This window comes from Alnus glutinosa, chromosome 9 (assembly GCF_958979055.1).
Source record: "Alnus glutinosa chromosome 9, dhAlnGlut1.1, whole genome shotgun sequence".
Lineage (NCBI taxonomy): Eukaryota > Viridiplantae > Streptophyta > Magnoliopsida > Fagales > Betulaceae > Alnus > Alnus glutinosa.
The window spans coordinates 9,450,378-9,476,031 of NC_084894.1; the positions used below are offsets into that span (position 1 = coordinate 9,450,378).

Below are 25,654 nucleotides of genomic sequence, written 5' to 3' on the forward strand. Positions count from 1 at the left end.
AGGTCCTAAACTTACCAAATTCAAAACAACGTTGTTTTAGTGAATTTAAGTATATATATATATATATATATATATATATATATATATATATATATAGGGAATGTTTATGCGGTTATTAACATCATCTGCATGCCGTAAAACAACTATCCGCATTCGTATCCGCATATATACGGAAAATATTGTTGCTAACTAAATACGCATATGTGGATAGGTGCGAATAACAAATGCGGAGAGTTATATCCACCTACATTTTCACCCCTAAAGAATAGAGTAATAGAAAAAGAATAAGAGAAGGAGAAAGAGAAAGAGAAAGAGGAGAGGAAAAAAAGAAAAAGAAAAAAAAGAAAAAAGAAAAAGAAAAAGGACAGGGTGTTAGGTATATATATAAGGAATATATGGTGATAAAATAATAATAATAATAATAAAAAAAAAAAAAGGTTAGTTAATATGGATGGTCAATTTCAACTTTTAAAAAATTAGAAGAAAATTACAAATTTGGTGATAATTGGAGATAATAAATAAAGTTTCTCAAATTAGCTAACTTTATACCCACCATTTTTGATAGCCATTAGAACACTAGTAGCAGTTACCCTATATTGGTTCCCTTCCCTATATTTAGGAAAAATTTCATGAAAAACATCAAAAAACCTCCCACAGCAGATGCCCTATATTTAGATGAGGGAGTTGGGAATGAATAGTGATTCCCTATGTATACATGTCTACTATTCATTCCCTATGTATTATTTTAATAAAAAAGAAGTATAATTAATTGATATAGGGAAGAGAGAAAAAGTAGGAAAGAGAGAAAAAGTAGGAAAGAGAGAAAAAAAAATAAAATAAGAGTAAAAAAATAATATTTAATTGATATAGGGAAAAGTAAGGGAATCTATTGTGTGATATTTTTTTTATAAGGAAGCAAAAAGTAGTTTTGTTCCCTAAATATAGGGAAAATGGTTGGAAATCTGTTGCTAGTGCTCTTATGCCATTTTGAACTTCACAATAACAATAACAATAAAGTTGAGTCCCAAATACAAAATTAATTACTCCTTCTATATCATGATAAATAACGCGAAGCCGGAATGAATATTATATCCCTATACTTCTCATGCATTGTAGTCATTAAATTCAATTTGAAGGAGCCACCAAGTTAGTCTTGCTTCCAAATTTTTAAATACAACACCTCTAATGTTCTTAATATCGTTATTATTATCATTATATATTATTATAATTGTTTTGGCTGCACGTAGTTCAACCAGAAACTTTTTAGTTCAACTTGTTATGGCTCAGGCTTTGGCAGTTTTGCACGCTATGGAGTTATATAAAGAGATGAGATTTAATGATACAATTTTGAAGGGGATGCTCTACAGATTGTAAATGCCGTTAAAACAATATGTAATAATTGAAGCAATTTTGGACATATAGTGGATTGAATTAAAGATCGGTTGTATCAACTAAGATCTTGGAGAATCGAACATGTCAAGCGAAATGCGAATACAATTGCTTATACTATAGCCAAATAGGCTATTCTGTGTGTCATATATAGAGCTTGGATTGAAGAAATTTTCAATTGTATCTATGGTATTATATATAGGGAGCGTTTTTTTGCCTTTAGATGATTGAATTTTATTCAATAAAGAATGCTACTTTTTCGAAAAAAAAATTCTTAACCCTTTTAAGTCTGCTACAATATTAATAATTCGACTCAATATATATATATATATATATATATATATATATATATATATATATATATATATTAGAAATTGTTGTTTATAATTGTAATTTTAATGATGCTTTGACTCTTTGCAAATTTGATTGTTTGTTTCATTCTCTCGTCAGCCTTAATATTGATTTGGTTGCTATTTTATTTTATTTTATTTTTTAAACAATTCAAGGAAAGGGAAGAGGAAACATTACAGCAAATAAAAGTACATAAAAAGGGATAGACAGCCCAACAATAAGGGTTCGTTTCATATTGCGATTTTAAAAAGTGAGATTTAAAAATAACGATTTTAAAATGTGTGTTTTCAAACATAATTTTTAAAAACGTAGTTAAGCATTTAGCAAAATTACAGTTTAACATTTAAAATTGTGTGTTTTTTTTTTTCAAACGATTCACGATTTGGTTTAGCCCGTCTGCCCATCCACTTCTCAATTGCCTTAAAATTACCGGTTGATTAAAAGAGTGACTTCTGGCATTACACTTAAAAATAACAATTTTTTTTTTTTTTTTTTTTTTTTTCATTTACCTAAACTCTCCTCAAATTTTTTTTAACAAGTCAACAATGTATGGGACTAATCTGTACCCTTCTCCAATAGAAGTTTTAAAATATAAGTAATTACATATAGGAATTCATAATGGAAATCTAAAATAAGTATATCTTGTTATTCTTATATCTATTAGCTTAAAATAATTTTTCTTGAAAACTATTAACTTATACTATAATATAAGTTCTTTTTCTTTTTTGAATTTTTTATACTTATGTTTTTTGTTTTTTATATTTTTTAATGTATGAGACACTTGTCATTTTTTTTTTTTTTTTTTTTTTAATTAGTGCTTGAGTGGTGTATTGATGTTTTCCGTCAATATTTTAAACGTTGTGAGGGGAGAGTTATTTGTTATTTTTGTTAACCACAAGGAGTTTTAGGCAACTATTTATATCTTGAAGGGCTATTTGCAAATTGGTGCAATCCTAAATACGTGTTTTGTATTTATTTCTAAAATAAATTGTTCAATATTAATAGGAGAAATGCTACATACACTTTCTGACGCGACAATAAAAATTATTATTAAATTTTAGATGAATCACTATTGAATTTTGAATTAAATAATAATTTTTACCGCTACGTTTTAAAAAGTAATTGCTTGAAAATGTGCACTTGAGCATTTCTCTATATTAATAGCGTCGACGAAGTTTACAAAAAACCTTTTTTCATATAATTTTTGGTAAAAGTATACATATTTCATCAAACCACCACTTCATTGTCAATGTCTTCTTAAATTACCAATTGTATCAATGTTATCTTAAACTACCAAAATAATGTCAATGTCCCCCGATGATTAAAATAACCTTCATAAAATTTTTAAAAAAATCTATAAATTATAACAAAAAATTAACTAATTTTTGTTTTTTTTTTTTTAAAAAAAAACCAAGGGGGTCATTTTGATTTTTTCCTTTTAATTTTTTTTTTTGAACTTATAAAGATATTTTTGTCATTATTAAAATCTTTTTTAAGTCAATTTTGTCTTTTTGTTGACCTTAAAAAAAACATTAAAATTGTTTTGATAATTTAAATAAGACATTAACACAATTAATATATATTTTTTTTTTAAAAAAAATACCTATAAAGTGATAATTTGAAGAGGATAAATACTTTTTCCTAATTTTTATGATAGGTGGTTGGCACGATGCTAACGTGGTAAACGGATTTAACAGAAATTAAAAGAAATTATGAAACCGAAACCCAGTTATTGCTGACGTGGTAACTAACAATATAAGGCGGACCTATAAAGAAAGAGGTAAAAAAAAAAAAAAAAAGGAAAAAGAAAAAGTAAAGGGAGAGAGAGAGTGAAAGTAGGGTCTATCTGAGCTAGAGTGTCTATCGTGGCACGCTTTTTGGGTCCGGAAACAGGGGTTTGAGGGACGACACTCGATAGGCCAAAGCGAATCTCTACAAATATTCTTCTTCTTCATCTTCGTCTTCGTGCGCTCGAGTGTGGACGGTTTCGATCCTTAGCTGCTTTCTTTTTCTACTGTTTGTGGGACTACTCAACTGGAGGAGAGAGATTTGGAGTTCGTTTCTCTTTGTTAGGGTTTTGCTTGCTCTCTGTCTCTGTCTCTGTTTTGTTTTTTTGCCTTCTTTTGGCGTTTTTCTTGGAATGGTCGGCAAAGTTTGACGCCATGAGGAAGAAGCTCGATACTCGTTTCCCAGCTGTAAGTCTCTCTCCCTCTGTCGCTGTCTCTGTCTCTGTCTGTGTGTTTTTAGGATTCTAATTTTGTTTTGATGGTCATGTTTTTTACTTTCTTTTCTTTTCTTTTCTTTTTTGAGTGGAAGATGTATACACATAAATACATATGAAGGTTTACTTAGGTTATGTGAGTTAAACTGTTCTTACATGTAATTGGTTATATGAAATGGGTAATCTGTTTCTGATTTTTTTTATTTTTTTCTTTCCTAAAGTTTTATAGCCAGTTAGCATCAGGTTGTGGTGAATTTTTTTAGTATTTATGTTACTAGGAGGTTTCTGTACTCTTGTTCTCCAAGATAAAGTTACTCACATTGGGACAGTAAGAGCCCACTTGGGATTGCGCTAAGGAGTTAAAAAAGTATTTGTAGTACATAAAGATTGTGCTAAGCAAAAATAGCCTGAGTGGTAAAAAACTTAAAAAAACATTTTTTTTTTTTTTTTTTACGTGAGGGCAAATAATTCTTTGGAGCCAGCTTGCCGGCGAAGCCGGAGTATTACCCGATCCATGTGGAAGATGCGCTTTACATGAGTATGAGGTTTACTTGATAGAGGTGGGTTATATGAAGTGATCTTGCCTTGGAAGGGTTCCTCGTCATTAAAAAAAAAAAAAGAAAAGAAAAAAAAAAGCTCAAAACTCAAAAGTGCTTTTAATATATAAAAGTTATGCCAAGCAAAAATGAGTTTGTTTGGTAAAAAAAACTTTTTAAAAAGCTTTTTTTTTTTGTCTACTTTTTTTGCTCTAAAAAAAAAAAAAAAAAAAAATCAAAATTGTGTTTTGGGGAAGCTTGAAAAATAGGCTTTTTTTTTTTTTTTTTCTATAGAAAAAAACTCTATTTTCCAATGCAATTCCAAACAAGCTCTAAGACTGTAAATGTGTTGCATAGGTAATAAGTTTCACATTGGTTTCTAAGATTGAGATCTATAAGTGATTTCAGATAGCTCAAATTATAATTTTGACAAGTCTTTTTTGGATAATAGTGTAGATGTGGCTAACAATTTTTTGGGCCATCATAAATGGTAGTAGACCAATCTAGTAACACCATGTGATATTGGGGGCATTGTAATGTGATGCGGAACATGAAGGGGACGTCAAGAATTTAGTGGGGGAGATTGTGAAAGTGTTGCATGGGTATTAAGTCCCACATCTGTTCCTTATTAGTTGAGATTGATCTTTATAAGTGATTTCAGGGAGATCTAATTATAGCTTTGACTAGTTCTTTTGAGGTAATAGCGCAAACATGGCTAGTGTTTCCCTCAATCATGGCAAATGATATGAGAGTCAACCTATTAACTTTATGTGGTGTTAGGGCATTGCATCGTGCTGTGGACCCTAACGAATACATAAGAGATTTGAGTGAGAGAGATTGTGACAACCCAAAAGTTAGTCCCGCATTGGGTGCGTAGATTGTGAAGGTGTTACATGAGTGCTAACTCGTACATTGGTTATTTAGTAGGTGAGATTGAGCTTTATAAACGTGGATGTGGCTAGCGCTTCCCTAGGTCATGACAAGTAGAGTCTGAAGTGGAAGTAATGGTGTTTCTATTTCCCACTTTTGCTATCATTTTAGTTACAGTATTGTATTCTCGATTGTTTGACCTCAAGTATTTAAGTACATCTATTGTATGGAAACTTATTTTTTTCAATAAACTGCCACTCAGGGAGATAGAAGTAAATCACTCTATTGTGGACGGCTGGTTTGGTTGTCTACGTGAATCAATGAATTGTTGACTCCGAGAGGGACAAGTGGAAGGTGTTTAATCATATTATGCATGTTTTGCAATCAATTTCACCTCGTGCAAAAGGTTGTGGAGCCTTCATATTCCTATCTCTGCATCCCTCCTCTCCCTTTTGATGTGCCTTAGGTGCAGTCTAGTTACTCTAATTATCTTTCAGGGTGGCTGTTGATGTGACAAATAGCAGAAGCTTTTTGAAGTTGGAGTTTTCTTTGAACTGTTTGAAAGGTGCAAATGGGGGATGCAAGAGAGAATAGAGGAGAAGATAGAGGGATTCAAACTCATTTGAAGTTGGTTTGTGGTTGCTAATAGTTCATGGTTTGGAACCATTGACCAATGGTGTACCTGTTATAGAGGGCATTAAGAAGTAGTTGTTAAGTTGATGACAGTACTTACAAAAATGGGGGATTATTGCCTATAAAGGGCCTCGGCGATATGATTGTTTTGTCCATGATCTTTCTTTCTCTATATTTATTTGCTAATTTTTTTTAATATTTCAGCTCTCTTTATTTCTCATTCCTATGGGTCTTGAGTTCTGTTGACGGTGTTGGCTGGGAGCTGTGGCCGGCAATGAAGCTAAAGCTTCACACTGGTCGACTTACAATTACACAGCTAAGTTCCAACTCTATGTTGATAAGAAAAAAGAAAACCCCTAAGAAGAAGAATTTCAACTATTCCAACAGAAAAGAGGCAATTCTAGTCTAGACTCTCTGGCTACCAGGGTGCAATTGATTTTTTTTTTTTTTTTTTTTCTAGAACACTAGTTCTTCCACTTGTTTTTGATCTGGCTTCTTCGTTGTGCTCACTATAGCCATTTTCTAAATTATCTTTATTCTGTCTTTTCTCTTTGCAACAACAGAACGCTATCTATTTGATGCAAATCTAGATAAGATATGATAGACTATTAGCTTTCAAGCATCACAGTTGTCCTTGATTTGATTATGATATTCTTGTGCTTGTTAGGTCCTACTGGCATGCCAACATGAGAAATGTCAGGACTAACCATGGAATTAGTTAACAAAAATCACTTGATAGGGCTTATTTGATGGTGGGTCCATAAATTTTTATTTGGAATCTAAGAAGTCCCATGGTTGAACTTTCAAGTCTTTGACCATCTATTAAACAAATATGTCTGAATTCAAACAATTATGGACATTTTTGCACTTTGGAAGTGGTCCCTCATGTTCCGCTAATCCTAAGGAAGTCTTCAGTAATAAGGGTTTGCAATTACTTACAAAAAAAAAAAGGAAGTCTTCAGTAATAAACAGTATAGCACACTTCCTATTTTGCTCATAAGCTAAGGCATGTTCTTCATGTTGCAATTGGTAGAGAGGTGGGGAATGTTCTCAGAATAGAGATTGCTTATGTTATCCAGATTATATTTGGCAGTCACGATAGAGGTGATGGTGCATATGGCACTTAAAGGAAGTTAACAAGTCATCCCATTTTAAGTAGCACTATTCATCTTTTGTAGGAAAATTTTCTTCTCTAGTTTTTTGAAATTAAGGCAACCCTCCCAGATAAGCCCAATTTCTTCTGCCCCTAAGCAAATCATTCTTCATGACATAGCTCCATGACAGGTCATTTTCAGATGCTTCTTGCACGGGAAAAGCCACCTGGATTGATTAAACAATAGGCTGCTGATCTTATGCTTTGTCATCCATGATAATTCTTCTACATATAATTGTTCTTCAAGTCAATTCAACTAAACCGTAATCCTATCAGTATGCTGTTAGCTTTCATGATTGGTTTTACATTTTGCTCTATCTAGAAGTATATTCTTTCTTAGGTCCTTAGCTATGATAATTTTTTGTCCATATTCATACCTTCCTCTTATTCACTTCTTAGCTTCTACTTGACAGTTGCTCCTGTACATCGCTGCATTTTAGGTCTTTCACTCATCTTATCCCCTTACAATCCACTTTTAATTTGCTTAATTATCACGTCTTTTGTTGTGTTGCCACTTACTCATTGGGACATCCTCATTTAAGCTGCATTCTTTTTTTCCCTCCTAAAGAAACTTGCTGTTTCATTATTGTTTAACACTAGGTTTATGGAGAATAACTGGTGTTGTAGCAGTTCTTAATTTTTTTTTTCAACTTAAATTAAGTTTATTGCTATACTTCTCAACTATGTAAAAATTCCTTGTGAATAATTTTTGATCTAAGATAAAGAAAGTGGTCAGTTTGAGGTATCTTTGGTACTCAAGTTTCAAGAGACCGTTGTTCCTGTTCCTCTTTCCAAAACTGGTCGGATATATCTTTTAAGGTCTACTTAATGAAAAGCCTTTGCTTCTAGAGTGTTTCTCTGTAACTCTAACTTGGAAAGACCCCTACTTGATCGCATTAATTAAAATTATATCATCAGTTACATATGAGAGAAATTATGCAAAATTTACATAAATCTAAATCTGCAAAACTTTTAGGTGGTGTAAAAGTAGCATGTCTGTGTGTAATACTTGACATGGATCTGGCATTGTGCTTGGCGAGTGACAAGTGCTCTCGAACTCGGTCCAGTAATTTGTCATCCTCATTATTGCTTTTACCTTTTCATTTATGCTTAAATGTTATCCTTCTTTCTCTTTCTAGATGTGTGGTTATAACATCTTTATGGTGTTGCTTCATAAATTGAATATTCAGTCCATCTATACTGTCGACATTCTTTCATTGCAGTTGATTTTAAAACATGATTAGGTTTTTTATTTTATTATTTTAATTTATTTATTTTTATAAGAAAACCTGATTTTTTATCAAAAAAAAGAAAAAAGAAAACCTGATTAGGTTATCTGGCTGATATAATTGTTTCACAGGCTCGGATTAAGAAGATTATGCAATCTGATGAGGATGTTGGGAAGATTGCCATGGCTGTGCCTCTTCTAGTTTGTGAGTATTTTAAAATTCTCTTTTTACATATAATTTATTTATTTCTAATTCTTTCTTTAATGATTCTTTCGGTAGCAGTTCACAGATTTTGTTTCACTTTCAACATTTCTCCTTTTCTTTTGTTTGTTAAAATTTATTTTGTGACAAAAAATATTACGGTTGCTTTTTTATTTTTATTTTTATTTATGATACTTATTGCCTGTGGTCAATGTAATCCTCAGCTAAAGCTCTGGAACTATTTCTGCAAGATCTATGTGATCGGACATATGATATTACGCTGAAAAGAGGAGCAAAGACCATGAATTCTTTGCATTTGTAAGTGAAATTTTCATTTAGTAACTTTTAAGTTGTAAGTATCTCTTCTTTGGGGCTAGACGATGATTAGATTTTCACAGTTCAGTAAATATCAAACCCTTTCTCGACTTTTTTCTTTCAAACACCATTGCACCTCTATGCCTTGATAATGGTCATTAATTAAGAGAGTGGTTCATATTGGAGTTGTATTTCTGACATATGGCAGTTTGTACTGGCATAAAATACATAGAAAATAGTTTTAGATATATCGGCTCACTCTCCCATCTACACACAAGCGAAAGGAGATATCCATGCATTATAGGATAGGATCATTTCTTTGCTATGAGAAAACGTGATTCTGTTTACGCTTAGTTTAAAGTTGTAAATCTAAGGTTCTCTAATTTGATCATTGTATTTGCAGAAAACAGTGTGTCCAGACCTTTAACGTTTTTGATTTTCTGAGGGATATCGTCAGCAAGGTTCCTGATTTAGGTGGTTCTGATGCTAGTGAAGATCGTTCAGTTGCCAAAAAAAGGTTTAGAAAACTGCTCATTTTCTTTTTTCTTTTCTTTTCTTCTCTCTCTCTCTCTCTCTCTCTCTCTCTCTCTCTCTCTCTCTCTCTTTTCTTTTCTTTTTTTTTTTTTTTTTAATTTTTTAATTTTTTTTTTATGTCAAAGAAATTTGAGGCATTTTATGACTAAAATATGTTAATATTTTCATTTATCAGGAAAGTTACTGATGAGGAGGAAAATGATAGTGATGATGAGTTGAAGAGGAGTAGGATGGTAAGATATTCTGTGCTGCAATTTGGTACTCCGGTTATCATTCTCTCTTTTGTTGACACTATCAAACTTGTTCTCTGCGCTTAAGGAGGTCTTCAGCATCTTATTCTATCTCTGTTAGCGAGACTTATTCTTGATTTATCTATTAAGGTGTTTGAACATGTTTCAATTTGGATGTTTAATTGGACATACAATTATATGCATATCTTCCTTAGTTCTCTAAACATCAATCAGCTGGGAAACAAATATGTTGGAAACTTTGAATTTGTGAAAAACCCATAGCATCACGAGTTCTACTGATTTTTGTTTTGGTAAGATTGTGTTACAATATAACAGGACAGACATTTCTGTAACTTGGAACACTTCTTTTAAGCCAAAATTTAATCATTTGTTGTTTTAACAGAGAAGGATTTGTTTGATGATTTTTTCCTACGTTGCAGCATGAGGCAGGTCACACTAGCAGCAGTGGTAGAGGAAGGGGTAGGGGCAGAGGTAGAGGTCGTGGACGAGGTAGCCGAACGGTAGAGAGGGAGTTGGCTGCACAATTTGAGAAGCTTGAAGATGATCCAGACATTTCCAAGAACAATCAAAGCCTTGAGAGGCTCGATAATGGGGCAGAAGCCAAGGAATTGGAGGAAAACATTTTAGGTGAAAAAAGTGGAGAAGGGCCAATTCGAAACTTTGACTTGAACCTGGACTTGAATGATGATGGGGACTCAGCAGCCCTTGCTGCTGCCCCTGCTAGTTCATCTGCAGAGCCCATTCCAGAAACGAAGCACGAGGAATACCCTGGCTGGTCTGTATCTGACATGGAAAATATGGCAATTGATCCCATTCAACTTGCCAACTTAGGTAGAAGGATAGATGAGGAGGAGGAAGATTATGATGAAGAAGGTTGAATTGCATGTGTTGCTGGTGTTTGTGGTTACTTACCTCACATAGGTTTGTAGTTCTTCTTTTAAGATATACAAGTAGATGTTAGGTTGAGCTTGTTGTGATAGAAAGATAGGAATTAGGGCTAGAAAGATGAACAAAACTGCAAACACCATCCTAGGAAAGGCTGACAGTGTAGTTCTTTTGGTTTTCTTTAGACATTTGTATCATATGCTTCTTTAATGCTTACTGATAGTTTCAAACTTATTTTCTTTACTGCTTACTTACCTCACATAGGTTCATAGTTCTTTTAAGATTATACATGTAGATGTTAGGTTGAGCTTCTTGTGATAGATGGTTAGAAAATAGGGATAGAAAGATGAACAGAACTGCAAACACCCAATGAGGAGGAAAAAAGAAAAGGAAAAAGTCATTTCACACTTCTTATTGTTTCTCTTGTGAGCAGAATTTGATGGTTAGATGGTGATTTTCGATGCTAGACTGATGAACAACTTTCAGCTTGGGGAGAATAACGTAATATTATGATCCAAGTAAATGATGAAATATATGAAATAAAGAGAATTTGTTTGCACCAGGATTAACAGACATTCAAGAATTAACGCAGGGAAAATTGTTAAGGATGATTCTAAACGGGGAAAATCCTGGATTCCAAAGAATGGTAGAGGGGTTTCAACTTTCAACAGTTTTCTCGGATTGAAGATAATAAGCTATGCATAAATTCAGAAGATAGATCTAACTTACCCGAACAGAATCCTCTGTTTTATGCAATTATTTGCGTTGTTATTAACGCAACACTTGTAAACTGCCTTTTTGAGAGAGAGCCTTTAGGCGAGTAATTCTAGATGTCGTACCCTTGTTTCTTTTGTATAAGTATTCTTCTAATAACGATGTAACTTTTAAAATCATCATTGACTTGTGATTTATCATTATTGAATTTTGATCAAATGATAATTTTAAAAGTTACATCATTATTAAAGGAACATATGAGTATGACGTTTAGAATTACTCTAGTTATAGGCAATCATATGAAGACTAGTAAATGTTCTAGCACAGACATGAAAGTTGTTTGATTTTTTTCCCATAAATCACTCTATTTGCCATTTTTCTTTTTTACAAGTAATTGAAAATATCATTAAAAGCGTAAGGAGCCTCTATGTAGACCAGGAGTATACAAAAGGAATATATATATATATATAAAATAAAATAATATAATAAAAAAAACCCATCCAAAACCACCCGCAAACATCCAAAAGAACGGAACTATAACAAAGCACCCACAAACAGACACCCGCAAGAGACCCAACGCTGCATCACAGCCAAAACCACTCTCCTGCCTTTGCCCCACCTACAAAAGTCGCCTCTACCATCAAAATCACTCTATTTAATTTGGCAACTATAAATAAATTTATTCCAAAATAAATCCATCACCAATGCCAAATAATACCTTTTCATTTGTTGCTTTAGGGCATTGATAAGGAATCCCCTATTTATGTAAGGACAGAGTTTTCTTTCAACTCAGTCTATAAAATTGTCATATACTCTTGAATGTGAGAAACATAATGTTTTTAATCTAAAAGAAATAGACATTTTTTTTTAATCGCATTAAAAGAGTTGGAGGAATTTTTATTTAAAAAACACGTGCTTCTCACGTACTATTAAAAAATAATGTGTTTCCTTGTAATGCTAAATGACACATTGCAATATTATAGGCCGGGTTAAAAAAGTTCTTCCAATCCAATTTGAAGGATAACTTTGTCCTTTATGTAATAGCCTACCATTTCACAACTTTCTTGATTAAAATGATATATTCCACATCATAATATGTCCTTATACTCCCTAACAAAATGGTATTTCTAAATGAAAACATAACCATATTATTGAAACGAGATTAAGTTTACTTGTTCAATCTCATCTTGATAAAACACATTGGGTTGATGCATTCTATACTGCTATCTATTTATTTTAATCATGTCTTCCCACCCCTGTGTTACAAAATGCTTCTCTATATACCAAACTCTTTCACATTGCACATGATTATGCATTTTTGAAGGTGTTTGACTGTGCTTGGTACCCTTTACTTCATATAAAACTTACATATCGCAGCAATAAATGTATTTTTATTGGATATAGTGCTAATCATCGTGGTTACAGGTTCTTAGATCCTTCCTCCAATTGAGTGTACATTTCCAAAATATTGTTTTTGATGAAGTTTATTTTCTAGCAAAAGATATTAATTCATCTTCCAAGCCTACAGAGGTAATTTCTAATGCTGCATGTACCATTCTTCCTGCACCTAATTTTTCATGTTCTAGTTCTTCTACCACTGCACAAAGCACACAACATCTGGTATGTCTAGCAGCTCCACATGTTGTTTCCACAGATTTAGTTTTTGATTCATTGTCGGCCTCTTTATCGGCTGTTAGTGCCCTTGACAATCCACCTGTTACTTCAATTTCAAGATAATATTTCTGGTGCACCAACACAACAACTGGATTTAGCTCCAGCAGCTCCAATACAGCATCCTTGGTCACTTGATCCAAATTTGGAATCACTTGCTCCAAAGATTTCTCTGATTTTTAGTTATTCTACTCCACCAAACATCCTATTAAAGCCTTCCACTCATCATCTTTACCTGTTGAGCTTACTTCCTACACTCAAGCAGTCAAGGATCTGAAATTGATACATTACTATGAAGGCTGAATTTGAGGCTCCTTTGTCTAATGGCACTTGGAAACTCCATCCTCGTCCTTCTCACAAAAATCTTATGGTACCATTGAAAGATACAAAGCCCGATTAGTTGCCAAGGGGTTTGATCAAGAGAATGAGGTTGGCTACTTTGAGACTTTTAGTCCAGTCATTAAACATGTTACTTTTTGGTTAGTTTTGGCTCTAGCTCTTTAGTTTAATTGGCCCATTAGGCAATTAGATGTTTCTAATGCTTTTCTTTTTTTTCCATGGATCTTGGGATGAGGAGGTGTTTATAGAGCAGCCAAAAGGATTTGTTAATTATGCTTTTCAAGATTATGTCTGCACGCTTCACAAGACCATCTATGGCCTTAAACAAGCTCCTCGAGCTTGGTTCAGTCGGTTTTCTAGTTCCATACTTGATTTTGGATTTATCGAGTCCAAAGTAGATCACTCCTTGTTTATGTTTCACAAAGATTCCGTAATCCTTTTCTTCTTATTTATGTTAATAATATTTTGAATATTGGTACTCATGAGTCTCTTTTTCTTCAACTCATTGCCACTTTGAAGACTGATAAGGATCGATCTTCTTCATCGTTCTCGGATGCTAGGTGCTAGGTGCCAAACCTTCTTCCACACCTACTGCCTCTAATTTCAAATTGTCCAAAACTGATGGGGATCCTCTTCAGAATTCTACTGAGTATGGGTCTTTTGTGGGGGCATTACAGTATTGCACTTTGACTAGACCATAGATTGCTTTTGTTGTTAATCAAAAGTGGCAAAGAAAGTCCATTAACTCCACGTTTGATTGCTGCAAAGAAAGTTCTACGATACCTCAAGGGCACTCTTGATTATGGCCTCTATTTCATTAAAGGTGGTGGCCTTACATTTGAGTAAATAAAATAATTTTGGCTTCAATTTTCAAGCATTTAGGAGGGGATTCGTGTAGAAAGATGATTGGTAGAAATCCTCTATAAATAAGATGCGTTTCCAGTTGTTTTGAAGCAAAGAAAGAGAAAAAAACTGAAAGAGAGAAAAAAACTGAGGGAGGGAACTCACCTTCTCCATAGTTTTCTTTATTATTTTGGATTCTTGATTGAATGAAGTTTGAACTCTTCGAGTTCATTTGATTTCTGCCTAACTAGATGAAGAAAATAAAGAAAACAATCTTTCTGTGAAGTGTAAGAATATAGGACACTGTGGGGAGAAGTTTTGTAGAGAAGAGGTAAAGAAGAGAGTTGAATAGTGTCGGGGAAAGGTGTTGAAAAAAAAAAAAAAACCTGTACCTGTGCGAGAAATGGAAGAAGGAGAAGTTTTGCCGTGAGAAAAGAAATCTTAAGTGCAGAAATAGAAGTAGGCAATCATAGATCAAATCCAAACAAAATCACTAATGAAATAGATTATCTTCTTAAATGAAGGTGCACACCAAATTGGTAGACATTTCCAAAGGTAGTACAACAAGATATCGCACCAAGCATGAATTTTTTTACTCGATCTCCATTGTGTTACCTTGAGAACACAATGGAGTTTTTCATTTAACTGACTTCAAGGAGACGGCTTATTATCTAAATGTGAAGGCAACTCATAACATTTAATTAAATGTCTTCACTCTGGCAAGATCAATGATGTGCTAAGCAACACTAATGCTTAAGCAAGACTTTTGGGGACATCTTTAATTGGTGTAGAAGCTGCCTCACCTCCAAGCACAAAAATCCAATTATCTTTGGCCATATAAGAGAGTCGTGTAAGCGTGTGTAATTGCTTGCAATGAATTTGTTTAACAGCATGTTGAGAGTTTACAAAGGAAAAGAAATATTGAATTAAAAGGGAATGGATGAGAAAAGCAAAATTGAATTACTTACTGTATTTATGCATCAATAAGTTGTTATATTCAACAGAAATACTGGTCACAAGGAAAGGCGAATCCACCAGATCCTGAAGGCTAAGAATCTGATTCGGATAAGATTTATTTACATTTATTTATTTAAATAGGAACATGCCTTCAATGTTCTGATATACTTCTATTTCAACTTGAAACAAAGTAAGATGATACATCAGATCTTCAGTCACCTGAATATACAATGAAATATTATCAGCGTTACAAACTGTGAGCTACACCAGTACCATATGCAACTTCATCTAAGGTACAAAGATAGTAATGTAATAAGAGTTTGTACAGAAGCACTGGCATATATATATATATTGATCTTAGGAAAACAAATAAGTCCCAAAGACGAGCAAATTGTAAACAGTAATAGTTGCAAGTAATATAACTTAATTAATGACTCGGCTCACAGAAATATGAGTTGCATAACATGAGCCCAAAAAATTAGGACAGTTACTAGTTTTGCAATCTTGGGCATATTTTCATGTCTGAATGTTACGGAAAGATCTCTATGTATCTGAAATAGACACCACAACATGTTAACATTCTTCTTAAATAGAAGAGAATAAAGATCGAGATGTAGGACTTATAGAACATAAGCAACAGCCAGGAGGCAAATATTTGCAAATTAATAAAAACAGGCTTTAGGAATCTTCAGCCAGAGGTCTTCTCATGGTAAAGTCATGAGATCCCGCCGAACTGTACTGATGAATGTTATCAACATAAGACCGTTCTTTGGAGGCAAATGGTAGATACTCTCCTTCAAAAGGGGAATTCCTGGGGTTCAACCCCATTAATAAGTTCCCCAAAGAGTAGAAAATTTTGAGAAAGGCTCCCAACATGAGACCAAGGTATTACAAAACAAGCACTCCACTCAATCTCATATATCAACCTTCAGAACCTTCCAACATATTTGATATTTGCATGGTTTGATAAAAAGTCGGATGCTCATCAAATTCTCAGCCCTTTTAAACTAAACAACTACCCTGCTTGAGATGTATTAACTGTTAAGTTGACTTGCAGGCCTTCAGATATATTCCGAAACATGTCTCTTGAGGTGTCTCCAAGCTAATATTGAGACATGCGTGAAATCACCTATACAGCACACCTCCTCATTATAGCTAAAAACCTTTTGAACTAGAAACAGATATATCTTGTATACCAGCTGACATTTGAAGAACATTCTCACTACATTATGTCTAACATGGAAGCACAAATAATTCAGAACTCCTAAGGATGAAATTTGACGCATTGAGAGAGTGAAAAAAAAAAAACACAAATCAACTTTTAGCACCAGCATTGTATCCCAATTCCATTATTCTATTAATTTATTTCACTCTTTTTCTTTTCTTCTCTGGGTTTCGGTCCAAATTAGCAGATGTAATGTCAATTTCAATAGTAGCTAAAAAACGAATGCTAAAGAAAGAAATTTGATGAAATCTACAACAAAAGGGTAACACATCAACACCGCAAAGAAACTAAATTATATAAAACCTCAAGAAAATCAGAATCAAAGATTCAAAACAAAGCAACTGTGTTCCGGGATCGATACCTAGCTAAGCACTACTAGAGTGTGAAGGGGCATCACCAATGAGCTTGAATTCCTGCAACTCCTTGAAGTTCAACCATGGCTTCTCCCAAATCTTGGCCTCATAAACTTTCTTCTTCCCACCATCAGTCACCTCCAGCGTTATATAGTACACAGTTCCCGAAACCACCTGCTGTTTCGCGTTCACCACCTTCTGAAACTCCAGAAGCGTATTCTACACCACCAAGCACAACAATATAATTTTAACATAAATAACACCCAGAATTTCAAGATGCTTATGTTAAACTATCATTTATACCAAAAAATTTTGCTAATAAGAAAGAGACGAATTTGATCAATTAATTAGTATTCTAACATTCTCCTGACACGGGTGGGCTCAAACCCGTTAACAAGTGAAATCTAACACGTAGAATATCTAATTAAAATGAGAGATAAATGACGGAAAAAATGTTTAAACTTTTACTTTCATATCATAGTAAATGAACACCATTTACCTATTTGATCATTTAATTTATATTCTAAATCTGCCAGTAACAAATGATATGATAAATAAAGCTTATTATCCAAAACCTCAAGCATATAATCAAGGTCGACCGCATTCCCACATCCTTCACAAAAATTTATATTTTCAAGGCCAACTTTAATTGGACAAAGGTTCTGCCTTTATGCACAATTTGCACTAATGAAAAAAAAGAAAGAAAAAAAAACCCTAATAATTGATTAATTACAAAATTTCATAACACAGAGATTAAAGGAAAGAAATTAGAAATTAGAGAACCTGTTTCTTGTTGTGCTCATCGACGGCGAAACGAGCGAGGCCGTCGATCTCCACGCTGTTCTGGCTTCCCCCAACTTCGGTGACTCCTCCAACCTTTGCCATCCTCTTCTTCGACTTGCCTATAACCCAATCAATGCGCGGTTTTTAAATAGGATAGAGGAGAGATTGGCAGGCACGCAGATACTTTAGCGCGTTGGAAATATTGCGGGGCTTTCCGTTGTCAGTTTTGGCGCTGCGTTGACTTCAATCGTCTACAAGCCTTCTCTTCTTATCCTCTGCAGTTGCCAGCTGGCGCCCAATCAGTTGTATGTATCTCTAGGAGAGAGAAGCTACTCTGAACAATACGTGGCGTATGCTGGGCCAATGAGAGTGAGGTCGAACGTTGACATTGTAGGATAGTAGTTGATAGATTTGCGTACACGATAACTCCTCCGCCATCTTGCTTAGTTCCTAAGCATTGCTCTAGTCAAATGAATGGCTGAGGAACGTGTGAGAAGCTATTCATCTTTGTTTTAAAGTTTACGTGTTTTTTAAAATAATTATTAGATTAAAATTAATAATAATTTATTTTAAATTTAATGTTAATTTTTTTAAAAAAATATGTTTTGTCTTTCTTTTAATTTTTTAATTTTTAAATCTATCATCAAATTTGTAAAATTCAAATGTGGTCGTATAAATTTAATAGTGAATTTATATATTTATTGTATGATGATGAACAAAAAATATACAAAAAAAATGATACTAAATATTTATTAATTTTAAAAATCACATTAACTTTAAAGTGATAAAAGATGATAAAAAGGATAATATGAACTAAAGGTAAATTTCATATAAACTCTCTAATATGAAATTTCAAGTCTATTTGCCTCATTTATCCACATGTTTGATATTTGTGGTTATCCACTAGAATTTGCTCATTTTTTTTTTATGGAGATAGACAATAGATGGACAAAAAATAGAAACAAAACATTTTTCTTTATATGTATATTCCATATTAATCCGTTAAAACATATATAATTAAATTTGTGTAATGATTAAAGACTAACACCATCTATTAAGTATAAACCATATAAACCTTATAAGAGACGACCTGTATATTATAAATGTGATCAAATTAGTCATTATAAAAATAATTGCAAAATAAAAGATAAAATTAAAGAACTTAATATCGATGATAAATTAAAATCTCGACTCTTAAATGAATTATCTGAATCTGGTACAGAATCTGAAGAATTATTACAAATTAATGATAACAATATTACATCTCAAGATGATGAATATTCTTATAATGAAATAAGATTTTGCTTATGCAAAAATAAGAATATGTGTATCTGTAGAAAATATATAAATATTTTAACAAGAGAAGAAAGAATAATATTAGAACTAACATATTCCATTATTACAAACATGGTCATTAAATATTTTATACTCTATATTTAATCTTGATCCAATTGCTAATAATATCTTGTGAGCTTTTCATAAGAATTTAAATATATATATATGAACCGGGTTGAAAGACGTGAATCACTAGCTAATAATTTCTTGTTGGCTTTTGATGGGAATCTAAATCCGTTGGCTGCATGAACCACAGATTTGATATTCAGCGACTATTCTCTCAAATTCGTATATTTTAGTTAAAATTTTATCATATGATTTGGTTTTATTGTTAAAATACAATAAATAAATAAATAATAAAACTACGACAAATGTACATACCAGATTCACTTATAAGCTTGATTATAGATATTGTGTTTGAATGTAATTAATGTTATACATAGATGAGATAAATGTATGAATATGTATTACACACATATAAAGTGTGTGTATAGTATGAGATGACAAAGTTAGAATAATTTTTTTTTTTTTTTTTTTTTTTTTTGGGGGTGGGGGGGGGGTTTATGTTTAGTAAATTATTTTATTTCATACAAATTATACAACTTATTTTTTTTTTTTTTAAGTTGATAGAAACATATTCATAAGTTAAGCGAAAAAATATAAACTCCCTTGGATGTCAGAATTTTTTCTTTGACGAACAATTGAACAAGTATAATATGTATCTTTTAGGCGTTTGCATTCTTTGATTGCAGAGAAAATAAATAAAGAAAACGAAGAAAGTTGAGGCACAAAGAGAGAAAATTGAAAAGAAATGGAAGAGTCGAACTATCAAAAACGAAATAAAGCTTCGAAAAACATAAATGGGTAGGCAGATTTTTTTTTAAAAAAAAAATGTGTCACGTCATCTTTTTGTTAGGGATAATGCCTTAAAACCTAGTTTATTTTGTGTGGCATTTTCATTTAATAATAAAATTGTTTATTTTCTGAGATAAATTAGAACATTCAGCAAATAGACATTTATGTATATATAGTCTTTAAGTTACATTGAATATGGTTTAAGTGTGTTAATAGGATTATCACACAAAAAATCTAAACCATAATACCTTTTGACTTATAAACTCTAGTTCATAATTAGTGATAGGATTGAGCATTCCATTTGATAAGATTATAACATATCAATCATGATGATCTATCTTGATCAAAGAAGTAGAACTGTAGAAGCTTCTGATTGATACATTGGTGTGATTAGAATACACTGAACTGGAACAGGTGAGTTGTTATTTTATAAACTACAGTCGATTGAATAACTTAAACTCACAACTACTTATAGCATTAACTTTCAATCATAAGAGGAATGTGAAATGTATGCCACTTTGATATATTTAGGAGTGAGATCTTGTATATTCAAAATTCTGGCGTGTTGGGTGGTCATATGTAACATTGTGAGAACATTATTACTCAAGATGAAATTTATAATCACTTTTATTGAAATCAAAGAGATGTGAAATATCTCATTGAGATAAATTTAATGGGAATTGATTATTATAAATCTTGAGCATAAGTATTTAAGTAAAGAATTACTAAAATTAAATATAATAAGTAGTTATTTATTTGTTTCAAACTTGATTACAAGAAGTAGTCTCAGCCAACTATAGGTGTAGAAAGGACATTGCCATTGAGATCAAGAACAAGGTATACACGATTGCAACAAAAATCTGCAAATCCTACTCTGCCTGGAGGTAGGACCACTACTGTTACCAGAGGGTTATCCTTTTGTATCATCGCATTGGCTTGCTGCCCATTCCTTCCAACCAATTCAGGCCATCGAAATTTGTGACCTACAACAATTGAATCAGCATCAGTATAGAAGTAGGATGAACATTATTCTTTCCAAAAATATCACACTTTGATACAAAGTCCCAAGAATATGATTGTTTTTATCTTGCTGAAAATAAATTCTCTAAGCATTAACATTTATTTAAGAAAAAGGGAAGAAAAAAAAAACTCAAAAGCGTTTTAGTGTAATGCTGTTATATGATTGCCATACAACTGTGATGAACTGAGAGTAAAAAAAACCATTTAGTTATCTTGTTACAAGTGATGATTCAAGGGCCACGTCATCAAGTAATTGACTAATTGTATGTCAGTTTTATTAAATAGCATTACTCATGATAAGCATAACAATAACTCCAACTATTAAAGTAGACTTAAGCTATAGAATCAGGGGAATTTGAACCAGCATTTATTTATTTGGATTTACAAAAGAAGGGAAATAATTAAAATGGAATTTGGAAGTTAAGAAATCTAAAAAACATCATGAGATCTTTTACTTAATATTACATTTATTTCTTCTTCTTCTTCTTCTTCTTCTTTTTTTTTTTTTTTTTTTTTTTTTTTTTCCAAATGTAAATGTTAAGACATTTTTCTGGATTGAGATCCATAATAATTAGCTGTTTGAATTGCTAGTAATTTGAGCAGCTTCTATATATGAGAGAGCCCAAATGGAACTCACATGTAAGGACATCCCATATTTATTTGGGCAACTAGGTCTCATATGGCCATCTCACATTAGGTGTTTAAATTACTAGCAATTCGGACAACTAATTGTGGCGCATCCTTATCCCTTTTTTTTTTTTTTTTTTTTTTTTTTTTTTTTTCTTTTTTTTTCTCTTTCTTTCTTTGTAAGATTTAAACCAAAGATCTATTCCAACTCTATCTCACCTTTTTAGTACTTGAAATAATGCCACTTAAAAGTAAACTCAAATTTAAATAAATAACAAGAAGATTTTTTTTTTTTTTTTTAAATGACATGCCAACATATTTATCACATACCATCATCCACACCGTTAGATACAACATAAAATTCTGATCACGAAATGACTCATCTTCATTTTAAATAAAATGGAGAGGATCGTTGTTGCACACAGATCAGGGTTATAAGTTAAATATGAAACTACATATGAGAGTGAGTGAGAGAGAGAGAGAGAGAGAGAGAGAGAGAGAGAGAGAGAGAGAGAGAGAGAGAGAGAGAGAGAGAGAGAGAGAGAGAGAGAGAGTACCTTGAGCACAACATATCTGATCTGTGCAAGTACCACTGACACAAGGTGGGTAATGAGGCCATGCAACTCTGTTAGCCCTCGGCTCAGTTTCTACTGAGGTAGAGCAACCTATATATATATATATATATATATATATGATATTGACCATTTAAAATGATAACTTTTGAAGGCAACCATTGATCAAACAAACTTTTAAAGGCAACTAATATTGGCAATGTTCTTTATAAACAAAAGGAATCATATAAAATTGCTTCCCTCACTTAACGAAAATATAGGATTCTTCTAAAAACCATAACTATGTTGCTACATAGTTAGGAATCTTTGCTATTCATTTTAATTGACCCTCAATTATTAATTCCTTAGCTTTCTCTAACATTTAAGTGATTGCTTTGAATATTATTATATGACTAATGCTACATACTACACAAATATCTCACAAACACTTTATTAACAAGAGCGAATCAATCCTCTAAAGAGATGTAAATTGTTGAAACAAATGTGACCTGTTCATGCAACTATTTTATAATATAAATGGATAAATTTAACTCTAGTATTACATATATATACATATATATATACAATGAATGTTTGGCATGGTTTTGCATGCCAATAACACATTATTTCTAAGTTTCAGTATATGTAAAGTAGATTTTAAGAAGTTACCACAAGCGACGAAGAGAACAAGTAGGAAGATGGCCAAAATGGACAAGCTCTTCATGATTGAGAGTACTTTTGATTGTTTGAAAGAAATTGATGTGAAGGGAAGGGACTGATGTAACTGATATTTATAGGATAATTTTGACAGTTCATTTGCTATATTTGAAAACCTATTTTTGAGAGAGCAAAAAAAAAAAAAAAAAAAAAAAAAGAAACAAAAACAAAAAGAGATTCTGAGTTGTTTTAATTTCTATGTTTTCAAATGAAACTTGTTTTAAGTTTTGAAAATATCTAAACTGGTCTCATGCCATATTTTTGGAACTGGTTCTAGAAAACCGATTTTCAAAAACTTTAACTCAAAAATGTTTTTCATGGGTGAGGCCTAGTTTTTAGATTTTAAATCTTGAATACTATTTGTAAAAACGAATACAAACATGCCCGTAAGTAGGGGAATAGGATCCTCTCCATTTCAAATTAAAGGTCAGGATTTAAAATTGATGCATCTAATGATGTATATGAAGTCAATGTTGGCACGTCTTTTAAAAATTTAAATAATGTAAAATCATGTATATTAATAGATGCATTAACTTTAAATCCTAACCATTTAATTAAAATGGATAGTATTTTAATTAAAATGGAGAGAATCCTATTCTTTAAGTTGGAGTATATACATGAGTGATTCCTTGATTCATTAATTGTTTTGTAATTAGATGTTACTAATATTTGATTTGCAATATCTAGATCTTAATCAATTCTCATTATTTATAATTGTTAGAGAATATATTGATACCATATATTACGGTACTCTCCATATATTAGAGGATTTGATTTACTTCTCATTAATTGTAATTGATTATAATCAAATCAGATTTGAATACATTCAATTCTGATTTGATTATATTCTCTCTACATACCATTTTGTATTCTCTCTATATCCCTATAAATAGGGATCATTTGTATTGTACATTAATCAAGTAATAAGAGCATAATGTAGGCTTAGGGCTTTACTATGTAAAATCCTTGTCTCTATTTCTTATTATTCCACTTTATTTTCTTTTAGTTTTATGTTTTCTTTCATAGTATCAGAGCTAAAGGCTAACGCTAGTGTTTGATCCAAGGTCCTGTGAATTCTTCCTTTTATTATTATTCTGTTTTGTTACCTTCTCCTTAATAGTCTGCAAATCTCCTCATCATAGATTTTGCATACTTCATTTGATAAAAAAAAATAAAAAAAATTCACTCCATTGTTTTGTTTTTTTTTCTTCACAGCAAAACCTGTTTTTGCTTCTCTTTTTTGTTTTTCTTCATTTCCCTTTGGTTTGTGTTTTGTCAAACAAGTGGTGTGCGTGAGTTGGAGATAAGTTTTACTCCAACCCACGCCACCTGTGTCTCATTTGGAGACGAAACAAACCAAAATCCCCTCGCTTTGTTCTTGATTTTATATATTAAAAAAAAAAAAAATCACTCTCATACATAGCAACCATGTGATCTTCCTCTGTTACTGTTACTCTCCACAAGGCCCAACCGAGTTTCACCCTTCACAGTTGGATGTCAGAATAAAAAAAAAAAACAATATATATATATATATATATATATATATATATATATATATATATATATATATATATTTTTATTTCATACAACTTATGTAACTTATTTTTCTTTTAAGTTGATAGAAACATATTCATAAGTTAAGCGAAAAAATATAAACTCAGTTGGATGTCAGAATTTTTTCTTTGACGAACAATTGCACCTAATTAATGATTTAGCAAATTTTGTGTTATTTGTTAATGTAGGTATGACCTCTGTAGAAGCCTAATAGCTAAAGTAGTTAACTTTATCAATAATCAGGCCAAAATAACACAAAACAATTAAATTAGTTAAGAAGAAGAGCTACATGCAAGAGGAAGATAATTTATTGAATATTGAGTATGCTCCTAGGCTCTAGTCCTCTATAATATGTATCTTTTAGGCGTTTGCATTTTTTGATTGTAGAGAAAATAAATAAAGAAAATGAAGAAAGTTAAGGCACAAAGAGAGAAAATTGAAAAGAAATGGAAGAGTTAAACTGTCAAAACCGGAATAAAGCTTTGAAGAACATAAATGGGTAGGAGATATTTTCTTTTAAAAAAACGTGTCATGTCATCTTTTTGTTAGGGATAGTGTCCTAAAACCCAGTTTATTTTGTATGACGTTTCATTTAAGAATAAAATTGTTTATTTCTGAGATAAATTAAAACATTGAGTAGATATATATATATATTTGTGTGAGATAAATGTCATATTTGTGTGATATTTATGTATATGTAGTCTTTAAGTTACATTGAATATGGTTTAAGTGTGTTAATAGGATTATCATACAAAAGATCTAAACCATAATACCTTTTGACTTATAAACTCTAGTTCATAGTCAGTGATAGGATTAAGCATTCCATCTGATAAAATTATAACATATCAATCATGATGATGTTCATAGAAGTAGAAAATTCTGATTGATACCTTGGTGTGGTTAGAATACACTGAACTATACCACATGAGTTGTTATTCTATAAACTACAGTCGATTGAATAACTTAAACTCACAACTACATATAGCATTAACTCTCAATTCTATGAGAAATGTGAAATGTATGTCATTTTGATACATTTAAGAGTGAGATTTTGTATGTTCAAAATTCCGGCGTATTGGGTGGTCATATGTAATATTGTGAGAACACTACAACTCAAGATGGAATTCATAATCACTTTTGTTGAAATCAAAGAGATGTGAAATATCTCATTGAGATAAATTTAATGAGAATTGATTATTCTAAATCTCGAGCATAAAAATATTTAAGGAATTACTAAAATTAAATATAATACGTAGTTATTTATTTGTTTCAAACTTGATTACAAGAAGTAGTCTCAGCCAACCATAGGTGCAGAAAGAACATTGCCATTGCGACCAAGGACAAGGTATACACGATTGCAACAAAAATCTGCAAATCCTACTCTACCCGGAGGTAGGACCACTACTGTTACCAGAGGGTTATCCTTTTGTATCACCGCCTCGGCTTGCTGCCCATTCTTTCCAACCAATTCAGGCCATCGAAATTTATGACCTACAACAATTGAATTAGCATCAGTAATCACTATAGAAGTAGGATGAAAAT

General features: G+C 32.1%; 2 protein-coding genes across 4 annotated transcripts; one reads left to right on the forward strand and one right to left on the reverse strand.

The window, feature by feature from the left end:
- The first annotated feature begins 3,581 nt into the window (after positions 1–3,581).
- LOC133878267 (uncharacterized) lies at positions 3,582–10,818 on the forward strand. 3 transcript variants are annotated; one of them, XM_062316802.1, is made up of 8 exons: positions 3,582–3,935; positions 5,630–5,721; positions 6,205–6,315; positions 8,514–8,586; positions 8,808–8,901; positions 9,302–9,415; positions 9,608–9,665; positions 10,103–10,818. In XM_062316802.1, the coding sequence occupies exons 4-8, from the start codon at positions 8,532–8,534 to the stop codon at positions 10,559–10,561; spliced, it is 780 nt and encodes a 259-aa protein (XP_062172786.1). In that variant the 5' UTR covers positions 3,582–3,935; positions 5,630–5,721; positions 6,205–6,315; positions 8,514–8,531; the 3' UTR covers positions 10,562–10,818. The 3 variants fall into 3 exon arrangements, with proteins under 3 accessions (XP_062172786.1, XP_062172785.1, XP_062172784.1); XM_062316801.1 differs by lacking the exon at positions 5,630–5,721; XM_062316800.1 differs by lacking the exons at positions 5,630–5,721; positions 6,205–6,315 and having other exon boundaries at positions 3,583–3,935.
- Positions 10,819–15,076: 4,258 nt separating this feature from the next.
- Positions 15,077–17,614, reverse strand: LOC133877819 (cysteine proteinase inhibitor-like). The gene is made up of 3 exons (XM_062316244.1): positions 17,454–17,614; positions 16,679–16,889; positions 15,077–15,311 (listed from the first exon to the last, which is right to left on the reverse strand). The coding sequence occupies exons 1-2, from the start codon at positions 17,553–17,555 to the stop codon at positions 16,683–16,685; spliced, it is 309 nt and encodes a 102-aa protein (XP_062172228.1). The 5' UTR covers positions 17,556–17,614; the 3' UTR covers positions 15,077–15,311; positions 16,679–16,682.
- Positions 17,615–25,654: the final 8,040 nt, after the last annotated feature.